Here is a 16,271-nt window from a genome sequence, read left to right as displayed (position 1 = left end):
ACCTTTCAGCCTACAGGTAGCTGTGGACTGCCCTTGTTGGGCAGGAGTACTGGGATTAGTTTACAACTTGCCCCGTAGGGACTGACAGGGATATTCATTGTCCCTTTCCTCTGAAGGATACAACCACCAAGAAAGACACAGTCCCCTGGTGAAAGGATGCTACTGGGTTAGTGAGAATGTTCCAACTTGTATACATTCACACTTGATAATTGTCATATTTTATTGTACCTAACACTATAGGACCGACAATTGACTGTTCTTTCCTCTATAGGTTTATTTGGGTCCGGGTTATATTCTCCATACAGGATAAGAGAGATGGTTCCATTCTTTCAAACCTTTCTACTGTTACATGTTGTCATTATCTGTAACCAGAGGATTTAATACTTGGTTATAGAGCCCCCTTTTTTAGGTTTCAGCCCCCAAACAGAGTATCGGTTGGCCCTACAACTCTATTTCAGTCTTTTGGACTTACTATTTCTGTCCCATGCTCTCATGCGCACTTTCTAGAGTTCATATGTCATTGGTTGATATTTTTTGAGCGGTATTACACCCTGTTCAGCTCACTTCATCCGACGACATTTGTCCTACATCACAGTTGCCTGGCTATCCCTATACACAGGAGTGGTCGCCTCTGAGCTTGTTCTCACAGGAGGACAGCCCCCCATTAATACAGTTGGAGTGATTCTCCTTGTCTGGAGGTTCTGTCCCCTAATTCTTTTAAAGGTGGCACTTATGGATATATTACATTAACTAATCGATTAAAAGTTATGTTTTAATTTATTCTCACTTTTGCTCCTGTATCAACTATTTGGTGAGATCGCTCTTATCTACTGTTAAGTGGGCAGCACTCCTACTAAATGCTGTCTTGTCTTGGGCCTATAATCTAGAAAATACCCAAAAGTGACACCATTCTAAAAACTGCACCCCTCAAGGTGCTCAAAACCACAATCAATAAGTTTATTAGCCCTTCAGGTGCTTCATAGAAATTAGTGCAGTCTGGAAGTTAAAAAAAAAATAATAAAATTTAATTAAAAAAATTACTTTAGCTCTATTTCTTTTATTTTCACAAGGGTAACAAGAGAAATCGGACTCCAAAACTTGTTGTTAAATTTCTCCGCAGGGTGGATAAAAATCAATGTTTTTTTAAAAAAATCAAAAAAATCGGATTTTTTTGATTTAAATCGGATTTTTTTGATTTAAATCGGATTTTTTTCAATAAACTGCTTTTTGAGGAAAATATTTTACCATCCAAAGGTTCTTCCATCATGAGATAAAGCTGAGTTGTTTAACTCAGTAGAATAAAGGCTGTATATGTGTAACATTCACAATGCCATGCTCTTCCAGAGGTTTCTGTAGGATGCTGACTATCCAACAAGTTTGGGCATGTCAACTGAATGGAAAAAGAAACTAAACCAAAAGTGAAACCAAGCTAGAAGTGTGGAATTAAAGGGGCAGTATGAACAAAATGTGGAGGCTATTAATAGTTTATACAATTAAGACATGCTGCTTTTAAACACCTACCTATTGCCATATAGTAAAACAAAAAAGATTTTTACTTACTTTGGGGTCCCCCCCTCACCCTGGCGTTAGATCGTTGCCCCTAGTTTCGTCCGTGTAACTATGGGCGCACATGCGCACTGCTCTCACTTCTCATTTTAATCGTGATTTATATTAAAAAAAACCTTTTGATTTAAATCAGTGATTTAAATCATGATTAAAATCATGATTTAAATCGATCCGATTTAAATAGAAAAAAATCTTTTGATTTAAATCGTGATTTAAATCATGATTTAAATCGGCGTGATTTAAATCAATCCACCCTGTTTCTCCGGAGTACGGCTATCCTCCATATGTGGAGGGAACCTGCTGTTTTGGTGCACGGCTTGGCTCGTAATGTAAGGAGCACAATTTGACGTCTTAAGTGCAAAATTGTCTGAAATCGTTAGTGGATGCCATATCGGGTTTGGAGAGCCCCTGATGTGCCTTAACAGTGGAATTCCCCCACAATTGACCCCATTTTGGAAACTAGACCACTCAAGGAATTTAGCTAGATATGTGCTAGATAAATGGTGCTAAACAGAAGTTTTTAACAAAGATCCGTGAAAATAAAAAATCGAATTTTTTCTCACAAAAACTTTCTTTTTTATTTCCACAGTGGTAACAGGAGAAAATGAAATACAAAATTTGTTGTACAATTTCCCCAGAGTAGGGATGGGCGGACTGGTGGAAGTTTGGGTTCTGGTATCTGACCCGAATTTTGTAGTATTTGGGTATTGAAAATATGGTTACCCAAAGTGGTAAGAAAAGAAAAAACATCTCTTTCTCTCTCTTCGTCCATCTCTACTTCTGAGTATGCAGAAAAAAGACTTTTTGGGCTCATGGCAGGTCTCGAATTGAAGGAGAATCGTTTGACTTTTTGTATTCAAACTTTGCTGGAATCATTAAGCGGATGCCACGTCGCGTTTGGAGAGCCCCACAAAAAATTTTTTTAGACCAAAATTTTTTATTTTCACAAGGGTAACAGGAGAAAATGGAACCCAAAATTTGTTCTGCAATTTATCCTGAGTACGCAGAGATACCTCATATGTGGGGGAAAACTACTGTTTGGGCACACAGCAGGGCTGAGAAAGAAAGGAGTGATGTTTTGGAGCACAGACTTTGTTGGAATGGTCTGTGGGTGTCATGTCGCAATTGTAGACTCATCAAGGAATTTATCTAGACGTGTCGTGAGCGCCTTGAACCCACAGATGCTTCACAGAATTTTATATAGTTGAATTGTGATAATGAAAAAAACAATTCTCACAAAAATGTTGTTTTAGCCTCAATTTTTTCATTTTCACAAGGATAGCAGGAGAAAATGGATCCCAAAATTTGTTGTGCAATTTCTTCTGAGTACCCAGATCGATCGCCGTCCTCCTGCTTGCTTCATGTGGATGATGCGCCCTTGCATCATCCACACAGTCTGCTCGGCCTCGCGCTCCTGCGCAGGCATACTTTTCTACCCTGACCAGGGCTGAGTAAAGTACTGCAGTGAACATACGCCGGGGCTTTTTTTTACCTTTCCCAGCGCCTGCACACTGCAGTACTTTGCTCTGCCCTTAACATGTTAGAGACGTACGCCTGGGCAGGAGCACGATGCAGAGGAGATTGTGTGAATGACGCAAGGACGCGTCATTCACATGAAGCAAGCAGGAGGGAGGGCGGTGATCGTAAGAAGATGGGAGGCGCCTGACCAAGACCTGCGACACCCCTCGGACCGGACCGCTCCACAGGTGAGTATAATAAGTTATTTTTCTTCTCTTACAGGTAGGGTTGGGGGCAGATATACAACATTATAGAATGCTGTTTATCAGTCCTGAAAGGTGGTGGCCTTACTCTACATTGGCCAAAACTTGTTACAGGTTCACTTTAAGTTCTAGAAGTGCAGACTACCCTCTCAAGTGAATCCACTTTAGAAATTATAACACTTTAGGAATTTATCTTCAGGTGTAGTGATAATTTTGATTGTTTCTGGAAAACACCCATGCAATCAGCAGTGGATGTTGCTGAGTGAAAATTATAAACTGCCATTGTAGTGCCCAGTACGTTGTAGTGCCCAGCTCATGCTTGTGTATACACACACCCGTAAATTAGGCAGGCTCTCTTTCCTACATAAATGCCAAACATGTGGACACTAAATATGGTTTAAGCACACTGGGGCTGAGAAGGTAAAAGGACATTTGGATTTGCAAGTGCAGAATTTTCTGAATTTTTTTGAGGGCAAGGAGCCATTTCGCTTTGTACTACCAGTAGAGTGGAAGCCCCTATATTACCGTTAACAGATGAGGGACCTAAGTGGGGACTTGTTTTTTTTGTGGATTGGTTTGAAGCTTTTGTTGGTAACATTTTAAATAACATTTTGCATCACATTTACCCTGTGCATCGGGGTATCCATCTAAGGCCGGCATCACACTACCGAAGAATACGGGAGAGTGCTATGCGAGAAAACATCACAGCATAGCACTCGGACGAGTGTTATTCTATGGGGCAGCTCACATTACCATATTTTTTCTCAGGCGTATTCAATGTGCGTGTAAAATTGCAGCATGCTGCAACTGCACGCGTATATCATCCGAGACTCACCAATGCAAGCCTTTGGGTGCGAGAAAAACTTGGACGCCACACGGACCATCCTTGAAGCTTGCGACAAATATGCACACATTTTCCTCATTTCAGCCCATTGAGCAATTTAATTCAATGGAGAAAGTCAGTGAAAAGTGTAAAGCCATACGCTTGTCATACGAATGTCGTACAGATGCCATACGGATACATGGGTGGGAGAAAATCACATTGTAAATGCATTACACACAGATGACCATACGGAGAACACTCGTGCAACTCTAGACAGGGAGACTCGGATAGATTTTCCATACGTTTTGTGTGACTCCGGCCTAATTGTCCAAGTGACGTGATTCAGATGAAACATCCGAGGAATCCATTTATTATAATGAGGCAGAAAAGTAACTCTGGCCTCTGCTCAGCTTTGTCCTTCTTTTAAGAAGTGTTCAAAAGTAGTCGACAGCTCTTTTATGCATTCCTAAAAAGACTGACACCGCTAGATCACAGGCCAGACGGCGTCCGCAGTGGCCCCATCTGCCTCATTATTGGGAATCTTCCGCTGGGGGTTCCATCTGAATCACGTATTTCAGAGATTTACTCGGAACCCCCGAAGTAAGTGCTCAGCGTAGAGCACAAAATAAATGTGATCTGAGCCTTTCTGCAATCTTTTAGGAGGCAGAATGGACAAATATAAGTAATTAAACAGCTTTATTCATCGGGTTGGAGCAATTACAGCGAAACCATATTATATATTTTTTTCTGTTATGCCTTAAACAATTCTCTCTCTCTCTCTCTCATTGTTCTGGCATTTGGCAAATAATAGTTATGGTAATCCTAGTTTACCTAAAACAGGAAAGGTTTATTCTGATTTCATATCAGATATTGAGAAAAGCATGCATATGTGACTTTTTATATAGCGTATTTAAACTTCTGGTTTCAAGCGAATGTCTTTACATTACACAATTGTGCTGACAGGTTCTTTTTAAATTGACCTAAAAGGGCTGATGCATTCCCTTACTAGGCCTTTTATAGGCTATGATAGTCCTTCCTGATTGGCTGCACTACACCATGTAGTGTAATAGGTGGAAGACATTATGGAGAAATCCATGTGGTCACGCTTAGTTCATGTCTACAACCCAAAACAACTGTTCAGCACATTTAACTCTCTCCTCCGCCCACCACTGCCACCTCCAACTCCCTTCATCTCTTCCGAGGACTTTGACACCTACTTAAAAAAAAAGATCGACCAAACAAGGCAAACCTTTACTTGTCCACCACCCCAACCACTCCATATACCGGCCTCTGCCCTACTCTAATAACCTCCCTCTCCAACATCACCGAAGGAGAGCTTACTCACCTCTTTTCCAAATCATACCTTACCACCTGTGCACTTGACCCCATCCCTTCCCACCTGCTCCCCAACCTCACTAACACGCTTATTCCAGCCCTAACCCATCTCTTCAACCTATCGCTCTCTTCTGGTACCTTCCCCTCTGCCTTCAAACATGCCACCATCACACCCATACTCAAAAAAACTAACCTTGACCCAACTGCTATGCCCAGCTATCGCCCCATATCACTGCTCCCGTTTGCTTCAAAACTCCTTGAGCAGCATGTCCATGGTCAACTTTCCTCCCACCTCTCATCTAACTCTCTCCTTGACAACCTCCATTCTGGCTTCCGCCCCCACCACTCCACCGAAACTGCCCTGACAAAAATTACTAATGACTTAGTCACAGCCAAAGCTAACAGACAGTTCTCCATCCTCCTCCTTCTTGACCTGTCCTCTGCTTTCGACACAGTCGATCACTGCCTACTGCTACAGATTCTTTCTTCCCTTGGCATCAAAGACCTCGCCCTGTCCTGGATCGCCTCATACTTATCCAACCGCACATTTAGCGTTTCCCACTCCCACACTACCTCCTCATCCTGCCCTCTCTCTGTTGGAGTCCCTCAAGGCTCTGTTCTAGGACCCCTACTTTTTTCCATCTATACCCTTGGCCTAGGACAACTCATAAAGTCCCATGGCTTCCAGTACCACCTGTATGCAGACGACACTCAGATCTACCTCTCTGGCCCAGATGTCACCTTCCTGCTGTCCAGAATCCCGAAGTGTCTGTCAGCCATATCCTCCTTCTTCACCTCTCGCTTCCTAAAACTCAATGTAGACAAAACCGAATTAATCATCTTTCCCCCACCTCACGTATCCCCCAACCCAATCTATCTATTATGGTAAACAGCATCACGCTCTCTCCCGCTCCTGAAATCCGCTGCCTTGGGGTAACTCTTGACTCTGCCCTGTCCTTCAAACCTCACGTCCAAGCTGTTGCCACCTCCTGTCGCCTCCAACTCAAAAATATTGCCAGAATCCGTTCCTTCCTCAGCCCACAATCTACCAAAACTCTTGTGCATGCTCTCATCATCTCCCGCCTCGATTACTGCAACACCCTCCTTTGTGGCCTCCCTGCTAACTCTCTTGCACCACTCCAGTCTGTCCTCAACTCTGCTGCCTGCCTAATCCACCTCTCTCCTCGCTACTCCCCTGCTTCTCTCCTCTGCAAATCCCTCCACTGGCTCCCAATCCCCCAACGAATCCAGTTCAAACTTCTAACACTGATCTACAAAGCCATCCACAACCTGTCCCCTCCCTACATCTCTGAACTAATCTCCCAATATCTTCCATCACGTAATCTTCGTTCATCCCAAGACCTCCTACGCTCCTCCACACTTATTCGTTCCTCACACAATCGCCTCCAAGATTTCTCCCGAATATCCCCCATCCTCTGGAATTCCATGCCTCAACACGTCCGACTATCCACCACCCTCGGATCCTTCAGACGGAACCTGAAAACCCATCTCTTCAGGAAAGCCTACAGCCTACAATAACTGAGCCGCCGCCTCACCACCGCCAGAGCCGCCGCCTCACCACCGCCAGAGCCGCCGCATCACCCCTACCTTCTGTCTCTTCCCCACTATCCCATAGAATGTAAGTCCGCAAGGACAGGGTCCTCTCCTCTCTGTACCAGTCTGTCACTGTAAACCTGTTTACTGTAAACGATATCTATAACCCTGTATGTAACCCCTTTCTCATGTACAGCACCATGGAATTAATGGTGCTATATAAATAAATAATAATAATGTCATCCTTATGTGACTAATGTAAATAGGAGGCTGACAATTTTTTGGCAATTTTAGGCATATCAGATGGTAAATTGCCTAAGTTTGCTCTGACCAGTGAATTTAATAAAATACTACTTAAAATTAATTTGCATCAAATTGATTTGCTCACCTCTACTAAACATTTAAAATAACAAGTTAGCAGCTTATATATGGGTATGATATATTAATTTAATTTATAGAAAATTACTTTGTTAAAAATTGTTTTTATATTAATGCAGTTAAAGAATAAGCTGTCAAGTCAAGAAACAACAAAGATCAGTTAAACTAAAGTTGTAATAACTTGCATAAAAGGGGGTAACCTGTGACTAATTTATTAGCACTCTCTTTTATAGTCAGTGACCTTTTCTCCTTTACCTTTATCTGTCACATTTCATTGAGTCAGCCTTTGTTCATTTTGCTGTTTTTTAGTACTGACCTCAAGTATCTTTCCAGTCAATATGTTATTTTTTATTTTGTTTTTAACACACTATAAATTTAGGCGTACTACAATTTTAGCTCCTTTTTTCATATATATATTTTAAACGTATACACAAATTACGGTAAATGGTAAAGGTATTCACTTGTTAACAACATGGGAAAGCAAGGCCACACTTGCAGTTTATATTCTCTTAAATTAATCAGTGTTATTGAAATTATCAAATTAAAGTACTGTGTAACTCCGTCATAATAATAATTTTTATTTCTATAGCACCAACATGTTTCTCAGCACTTTACATTGCAGTGGGGATTTGAACAGACAATAAAGATATAATAGAGTAATCACATAATTCAGCAGATAAGAGGAGTGAGGACCCTTCTCACAAGCTTACAATCTATGAGGATATGGGGGAGACACGAAAGATAAATGGTATAACGTGCTTGTATTGTAAGGTCCAGCTGTCAATATAATAGTATTCAAATAATGCTGCATGAACCAGTCATCAGCCAGTATCTGTGTAAGTACACATACAGAGGGCTATTAACAGTTGCCACCATTTTAGTTTTTTTGCACAGAAGAATAGTGACTCTTATAGAGCTGCACACAACATTTTATGATTGATAAATAGTATTCTACAGGGTGAGCACAAAAACAGTTTTTGATTTCCAACAGATATAGAATATAACTTTATTGGACTATTATTACACATTATACAGCTGTGTCAACAAAGTTTCATGTGGTATCATACACAATATGCATCCCGCCTGTTACTTAGAAAACATTGATGCAATGACCTAGCTCAGACTAGACTCTCTTCAACATGGATCTTACAGCTTCATTGACGTGTTCCTGTAGATCACCCAAGGTAGCAGGTAGTGAAAGTTCGTACATTCTGTCCTTCATGTACCCCCAGAAACAGTTTGATCTGTGACCTCGGGGGCCTCTTGGAGAACCCCTGGTCATTTTGTCCAATCAATCTATTGGAAAGGTGCTTTTTTGATATATTTGTCGAGAGAGAGATGCCAGTATGGTGATGCCGCATCTTGCTGAAAAAAGTAGTCACTACCTTTTAGCAGCTAGTTCTAGTATCAGCCATATGGGTAGCATTTCCAGGTAATTTGGGCCAGCAGTAAGTTGTCCTTCAAAGATAAATCAGCCATACACAGTCTCCTCTGATACAGCACAAAACATATTAATTTTTGGAGAGATATGTTCAACCTCAAAGGTGGCATGGGGATTCTCACTCCTTCATAACCTCACATTATGGCTGTTGACCTTTCCACTTAAGTGAAATGTCACCTCATCACTGAAAATAATCCTTGACAGCAGGTTATCAGCATTTTCCATTAAGTTGTATTTCATTGTTTGGCGGGTGGAACAATTTCAGCAAGTAAAGGTGAAACCATGTTTTTTGGGAAGATCTTTCTTACTGTGTCTCACTGGACATGTGACTCTCGGCTAGCTATGTATGTTGACTTCGTGTGGCTGCGCAGAGGCTTCTCTGACGCAATCAACAGCTTGCAAGCAGAATTATAGTTAGCCTAAATGTCTTTCTCTGATCACAGATGCATCCTTTCTCAATGAAATTATTATGCCACTCCAAAATGGACTTGTTAGTAGGCTGATCCACATAAAATTTCTGTTTTACAGCTTACTTCACTGCCACACCAGTGTATGTTTTATCAAATTACAACACGCATCAGCTGCATTGCTGTGGAGTGAGCGCTATATTGGATTTCACAGCCCCGAGTGATGGCAGGAGTGCACACAGATTCTGTGGTAAAGAAAGTAAACTTTTTAAATTAATGTATCTGCAGTCACCATAATTATACGCATATTCCAATAAGCTTTGATTTTATAACTAATTTAAAGGGAATAACCACTACTTGGGCAACCGATTCTCAATCGTTATGTTCCATTCTTGCAAAATACTAACAGCTATACTCCCTTCTTCCGGCCAATCAGCGACTGCTCTCTGACTTTTTCCTGATGTCTGATTTTTCTGAAGTAGGAGAGGGGGAAGTGGCTACTGATTAGCTAAAGGGCTCACGTGACCTTGTTATCTCATGCGAGTCCCAGAAGAAGAACCAGTGACAACACTGCTGTATTGGACCATACACCAGAGGTGAGTATAGATGTTACTATTTTGTAAGGGTGGTAAGAAGAGGTTGTCAGAGTAGTGGACAACCCCATTAAAGGGAACCTGTCACCCCCAAAATAGAAGTTGAGCTAAGCCCATCGGCATCAGGGGCTTATCTACAGCATTCTGGAGTGCTGTAGATAAGCCCCCGATGTATCCTGAAAGATGAGAAAAAGAGGTTAGATTATACTCACCCAGGGGCGGTCCCGCTGCTTTCTGGTCCGAAGGGCATCACGGTCCATTCCGGGGCCTCCCATCTTCTTACAATGACGTCCTCTTCTTGTCTTCACGCTGCGGCTCCGGCGCAGGCGTACTTTGTCTGCCCTGTTGAGAGCAGAGCAAAGTACTGCAGTGCGCAGGCGCCGGGCTTCTCTGACCTTTCCCGGCGCCTGCGCACTGCAGTACTTTGCTCTGCCCTCAACAGGGCAGACAAAGTACGCCTGCGCCGGAGCCGCAGCGTGAAGAGGACGTCATCGTAAGAAGATGGGAGGCCTGCCGGACCGGACCGCGATGCCCATCGGATCGGAACGCCCCCCAGGTGAGTATAATCTTACCTCTTTTTCTCATCTTTCAGGTTACAGGTTTCAGCGCTGATGCCGGTGGGCTTAGCTCAACTTCGATTTTGGGGGTGACAGGTTCCCTTTAAATTAAGGAGCATTTTTGTGGTCACCCTTTTTATAAATAGAAATACCACATTTATCTTCACTTCATTCTTGAGGAAGTCACAGTAAGGTGGTGATGCACATGGATTCTTCCTCCTTAGGCCTCTTTCACACTTCCGTCTTTCTTTTTCCGTCATAATGCATCGTTTTGTGAAAATAACGGATCCAGCAAATGTTTCTGCTGGATCCGTTTTTTTCTCATAGACTTGCATTAGCGACGGATTGTGACGGATGGCCTTCAGTTTCATCCGTCATGCACTGGATCCTTTATAAAATCGCTGTCCGTCGGGTGGAGACAACGCACATAGAAACGTTTTTTGTGCACGTCAGAAAATCGCGCAGCGACAGATCCTGCACCGTACGTCATTGGCTATAATGGAAGCCTATGGACGCAGGATCCATCGCTGTGTGTCAAAAGCAGGAATCCGAAGAACAAAGAGAGAAAAAGAGCCACTCCAAACAATACTGCACACCACTACTGAATACAGATATAAAAAGGTAAACTTTTGTTGATGCAGCAATTTAAAAACATCTAAAAAAATCCCCACCAAAACCCAGAAGATCCCGCCAAATGTAACAGAGGTCAGAAAAATACATATCTGAGATACACATATACTAATATAACAAAGTATGATACAGAATGCCAATATATAGCATGACCTCTTATCTAATAGCTTAAATGGCTAATGAGCACCCCGGGGGGTGAGTATGTGCAAAAGGATAAGTAAATGACTGTCTGGTTAGAACATACCAAAACAATCAGTGCCGTAACGTAAAATGCTGTACCTGTGTGCCAGAATGATTGCCAAGGTACATAAACAAGGCAAAAGACAATGGCACAAATGAAAATGATGCCACAATATATAAACAAACTTGACTACACTGCAGCGGCAGCAACCACAATGTTATGCCACATAAAGTGCAGAGGAGCGTTGTGCCATGATCTCTAAGCACGAGCATGAGCTAAGTAGGGCATAGATAGGAACCTGAGACCAGCAATGTGCGGGACCCAAACCAAAGGCAGGTAATCACCGGGGAGAAAGAGAAGAGGCAAGGATCAGCGTGGGGACAAAACCCTACGCGTGTCGCCGTTACAAGGACGGCTTCATCAGGGGAAGGTAATGAGGGAGCAATCAATATAGGTTTAAATACCTTGCGGTGAGATCTGATCAGCGCGCGAGGTGTGTGAGGCCGGAACCGGAAATGACACATGAAGGGCAAGAACGGAAAGCAGGCAGGCGTCCCTGCCAGTAGTACATAATGCGCACGCGCCAAAGGAGTTCAGCACGGCGCATAATGAACAATGTAAGAAGCAAAAATGTATGAGGAATAGGAGAGGGAGGGCCAAATGGAAATAATAACAGAGTGGTCAGACATAAAACAAATCAAAATAAGATACTGATGAGATGAGTAATAAAGGGCGAACAACAAAACATATATACCGAAAGGACATCCAACATATTTACTGACAGGACATAAAAAACAAAAAAGGAAGTGGCATGTGACAGACACCATAAAAATGATGATTGTAATTGTTTTTTTGTTGATATTTTGTTAAATGCATTTGCATAAAGACAAACCTGTAAAAAGAAGACCACAAAAGAAACCCTGTATAACAGCATATATTTTTTTAATGTCACACACTAAATTTATTGTGGGACAAATAACGAACGGGACAAATACAGACTTAAATGATGCATCACAAAGGAAAGAAGGCCAGCTGGCATGGGACCAAATGCCAGATAGACATTTGACAGGCCAAAGAACATGCCAAAAACCCATAAGGTCAGGATACCCAGGGTAAATAAACGGGACCCTAAGGGTGTTTATAGCAAAAGAACTGGTCAGTAAACTTAGGGTACCGTCACACATTGAAATTTCCATCGCTACGACGTTACGATTCGTGACGTTCTAGCGATATCGTTACGATATCGCTGTGTCTGACACGCTACTGCGATCAGACACCCTGCTGAGAATCGTACGTCGTAGCAGATCGTTTGGAACTTTCTTTCGTCGCTTGATCACCCGCTGACATCGCTGGATCGTTGTGTGTGACAGCGATCCAGCGATGTCTTCGCTTGTAACCAGGGTAAACATCGGGTAACTAAGCGCAGGGCCGCGCTTAGTAACCCGAAGTTTACCCTGGTTACAAGCGTAAACGTAAAAAACCAAACCGTACATGCTCACCTGTCGGTGTCCTTCAGGTCCCTTGCCGTCTGCTTCCTGCTCTGAGTGCCGGCCGGAAAGTGAGAGCAGAGCGCAGCGGTGCTGCGCTCTGCTCTCACTGTACGGCTGCACTCAGAGCAGGAAGCAGACGGCAAGGGACCTGAAGGACACCGACGGGTGAGTATGTACTGTTTGTTTTTTTACATTTACGCTGGCAACCAGGGTAAACATCGGGTTACTAAGCGCGGCCCTGCGCTTAGTTACCCGATGTTTACCCTGGTTACCCGGGGACTTCGGCATCGCTCCAGCGCCGTGATTGCAACGTGTGACCGCAGTCTACGACGCTGGAGCGATGATTATACGACGCTGCGACGTCACGAATCGTGCCGTCGCAGCGATGAAAATTTCAATGTGTGACGGTACCCTTAGATGACCATGCACAAAGAAACGGAACCTGGAAAGGAGGCACCAACACACAAAAAATATATATGTTGGGCCCTAAATGTGAAACGAGCATAAAGGAATCGTAGAAAAGATAATAATAATAATGCCTACTCGAAGCACATAGACAACTCAGAGAATAGGCTGGGTTAACCAATAATCCACATAAACCCCATGGCATGTAGGTACCCTAAAGAAAATATGTTACTGATGAAGGCCTGTTAACGAGAGGGGAAAACAAACCCCCAAAAGCTACAACCTATTGAGCCTATTAAGACATCCTTATGTCTGGAGAGCGTATGAATCTAAAATGATTCAAGGCCTAAATACACAATGTCCAGTTAAAGTCCTAAAGCCCTTGTGGATGTAGACATATCTAAATTCTGCTTCCAGAGCAATGTGAAGAGATACTGCAAAGCATATGTAGATCCATAGGTCTCAATTTTTTCACATAAAAAGGTGTACATCCTTTGTTCCTTAAGCGTCTTCACTCCATTTAGAGGCAACATTCAAAAGTCACAGTTTCTTAGGGATGTTCATTTTCCATTCTTAAAAGTCTTCACTACATTCAAGGCCAAAGGGGGACCAGAGTAAATCCTGAGAACAAACTGAAAGGAACACATAAGAAGTGTTGTCAACCAGTGATTCAACCAAGAAAACCCGTAAAGAGAAGATCTTTATTTAAGCCACGTGGAGCGGTAGAGTGCAACGAGTAAATGCATCGGGCTTCCGTTTGTAAGAGCTTGTTCTCCAGTGATCCGCCTCTACCCGAGCCCTTAACCTGTTCAAGGCTCACTATCCTAGTGTCTGAGCATCTGCCCGCATGTTGTGATAGTGAGATGCCACTGTGGTAAGATCTTTCCCCTTCCGGGAGTCAGTCGGCGCAGTATTAATAGTAGAAAAATGTTTCTGAATGCGTCGGCATAACTCCTGGGACGTCTGTCCCACATATACAAGTGGACAGGGACAGATGATTGCGTAGACTGCATTTGTAGATTTACAATTGATGTAGGTCTTGAGACTAAATTCAGTCTGGTCAGTGGGATTGCAAAACTTATCTCTCACGGGATGCATATATTGGCAAACATTGCAATCACCGCAGGGAAAAGAGCCTTTCAGTGAAATGCCCCGATTCAATCTTGTAGTAGGCCTGGTATATTGGCTTCTAGTGAGGATGTCTCTCAAGTTGGGTGCTCTCCTGGCAGTCATAAGCGGTCGCTCACTAACGATCCGTGATGTTACTGCATCTGTCGTAAGTATCCCCCAATGCTTTTGTAAGACATGTCTTACCTGGGACCAGTGGGTATTGTATCCCGTGATGAGGCGGATGGATTTATCAGGAGGTTTCTTTGTGGGTTCCAAAAGGGAAGCTTGTGATTGGAGCCTGGCCCGTTGATATGCTCGCGAGATACATTTATTCGGATAAGCCCTCTTCTTGAATCTCAGGGTCAGATCCTGAGCCTCTTTGCGGAAATCACCGTCAAGCGTGCAGTTTCTCCTGGTCCGCAAGAATTGGCTAACAGGAACGCCCCTCTTCGTGTGCGGTGGATGGAAACTTCGGTACTCCAATAAATTGTTTGTTGCAGTGGGCTTACGGTATAAGCTAGTAGATAACGCACCGTCCTGGCACACAACGTTGAGATCCAGAAAGCACACTGATGAGGAAGAACATGAAGAGGTCAAAAAGATGTTAAATGCGTTATCATTAAGGGAGTTAATGAAAGTCCCAACTTCATCCTGGGATCCCAACCAAATGAAAAAGACATCGTCGATATACCTGAGCCAACATCGTACCTTGGATTTGTAAAACACAGAGTTGTAGAAGATGGTGGACTCCCACCACCCTTAAAAAAGATTCACCAGAGCCGGGGCACAGCGGGCCCCCATGGCCACGCCGGAGACTTGAAGGAAAAAAGTCCTATCAAATAAAAAGAAATTGTGTTTCAGAATGAAATCGAGGAGGTCCACAACAAAAGAATCGTGCATCCTGTCTGAATTCTGCTGTAGATCTAGAAAGAACAATACCACTTGTAGGCCATGGTCATGATCGATGTTCGAGTAAAGTGACTCAACGTCACATGTCACCATAATATCACCTGGAGATGTTATTAAATTGCTGCATCAATAAAAGTTTACCTTTTTATATTTGTATTCAGTAGTGGTGTGCAGTATTGTTTGGAGTGGCTCTTTTTCTCTCTTTGTTGTTCATGTTGCATTGCCACTTCCCTGCACCCCCTCATGCTTGTACTTGTAGAATTGTAGTGCGCCAGTGTCTTATTTATAGTAAAAGCAGGAATCCAGCGACGGGTTCCGTCTTTTGAAACTGAGCATGCGTGGAAGAATTTCCAGTCAGGGAAATTCTCTCTCTCTCTCTCGCTCTCTCTCTCTTTTTACTATTGATGCTGCCTATGCAGTGTGACAAGTGTGACTAACCTGTCAATAAGTTTTCCAAGCAATGCTACAGATCGCTTGGAAAACGCTACGGATCCGTCAAAAAAACGGATCCAGTGCATCCGTTTTTTACAATCTGCACAGGATCCGTCTTTTCAACATTTTGACAGATTGTGACTGATTGTAAAAAACGGAAGTGTGAAAGAGGCCTTACCCATTCTTGTTGCATTGGTTCACAACAGACATATTTGCCTATACACTATACAGGTCACTCATATCTGAGTACCTTGTTCATTCGAAGTCATATATAGTGGTTCCACTCCTAGTTCATTACATATCAGCAAATTTACAGCTTATTAGCTCTCTGGTTGGTACGGTGTGTTGATGGTACAGTCTTTAACCCTTAATCTGACTTTGACTTAGTATTTGTATCAGTACTTTGCCATCTATCATATGTATTTTCCCTCTACAGCTTGTTTAATTTTTCTTTTTATTGGTTTTGACTTCGGGTATTGGGTGTTTGGCTAGTTGACTTATTATAGTAACATCTTTGTTAGTGATGAGCGAATATACTCGTTACTCGAGATTTCCCGAGCACGCTCAGGTGACCTCCGAGTATTTTTTAGTGCTCGGAGATTTAGTTTTCATCGCCGCAGCTGAATGATTTACATCTGTTAGCCAGCATAAGTACATGTGGGGGTTGCCTGGTTGCTAGGGAATCCCCACATGTAATCAAGCTGGCTAACAGATGTAAATCATTCAGCTGAGGTGAGGA

General features: G+C 42.9%; 2 protein-coding genes across 6 annotated transcripts in view; one reads left to right on the top strand and one right to left on the bottom strand.

Annotated features, from left to right (window-relative positions):
* The window catches only part of PLGRKT (plasminogen receptor with a C-terminal lysine), a 133,808-nt gene that overhangs the window by 34,160 nt on the left and 83,377 nt on the right, over nucleotides 1-16,271 (top strand). The window contains exon 3 of one of the 4 annotated variants that reach the window (XM_077249165.1): nucleotides 9,347-9,475. The exons of the other annotated variants lie outside the window; for them this stretch is intronic. Within the exon in view, the coding sequence (XP_077105280.1) occupies nucleotides 9,449-9,475 (27 nt within the window). The 5' untranslated portion in view covers nucleotides 9,347-9,448. The remainder of the gene's footprint in view (nucleotides 1-9,346; nucleotides 9,476-16,271) is intronic. 4 annotated transcript variants of the gene reach the window in all.
* Nucleotides 1-16,271, bottom strand: part of LOC143762035 (programmed cell death 1 ligand 1-like) — a 173,391-nt gene that overhangs the window by 119,488 nt on the left and 37,632 nt on the right. The window lies entirely within an intron of this gene.

Source organism: Ranitomeya variabilis, chromosome 1 (genome assembly GCF_051348905.1).
Source record: "Ranitomeya variabilis isolate aRanVar5 chromosome 1, aRanVar5.hap1, whole genome shotgun sequence".
Classification (NCBI taxonomy): domain Eukaryota; kingdom Metazoa; phylum Chordata; class Amphibia; order Anura; family Dendrobatidae; genus Ranitomeya; species Ranitomeya variabilis.
The sequence above is the reverse complement of the archived record's forward strand: the minus strand, read 5'-3'. Positions and strand labels throughout refer to the sequence as shown.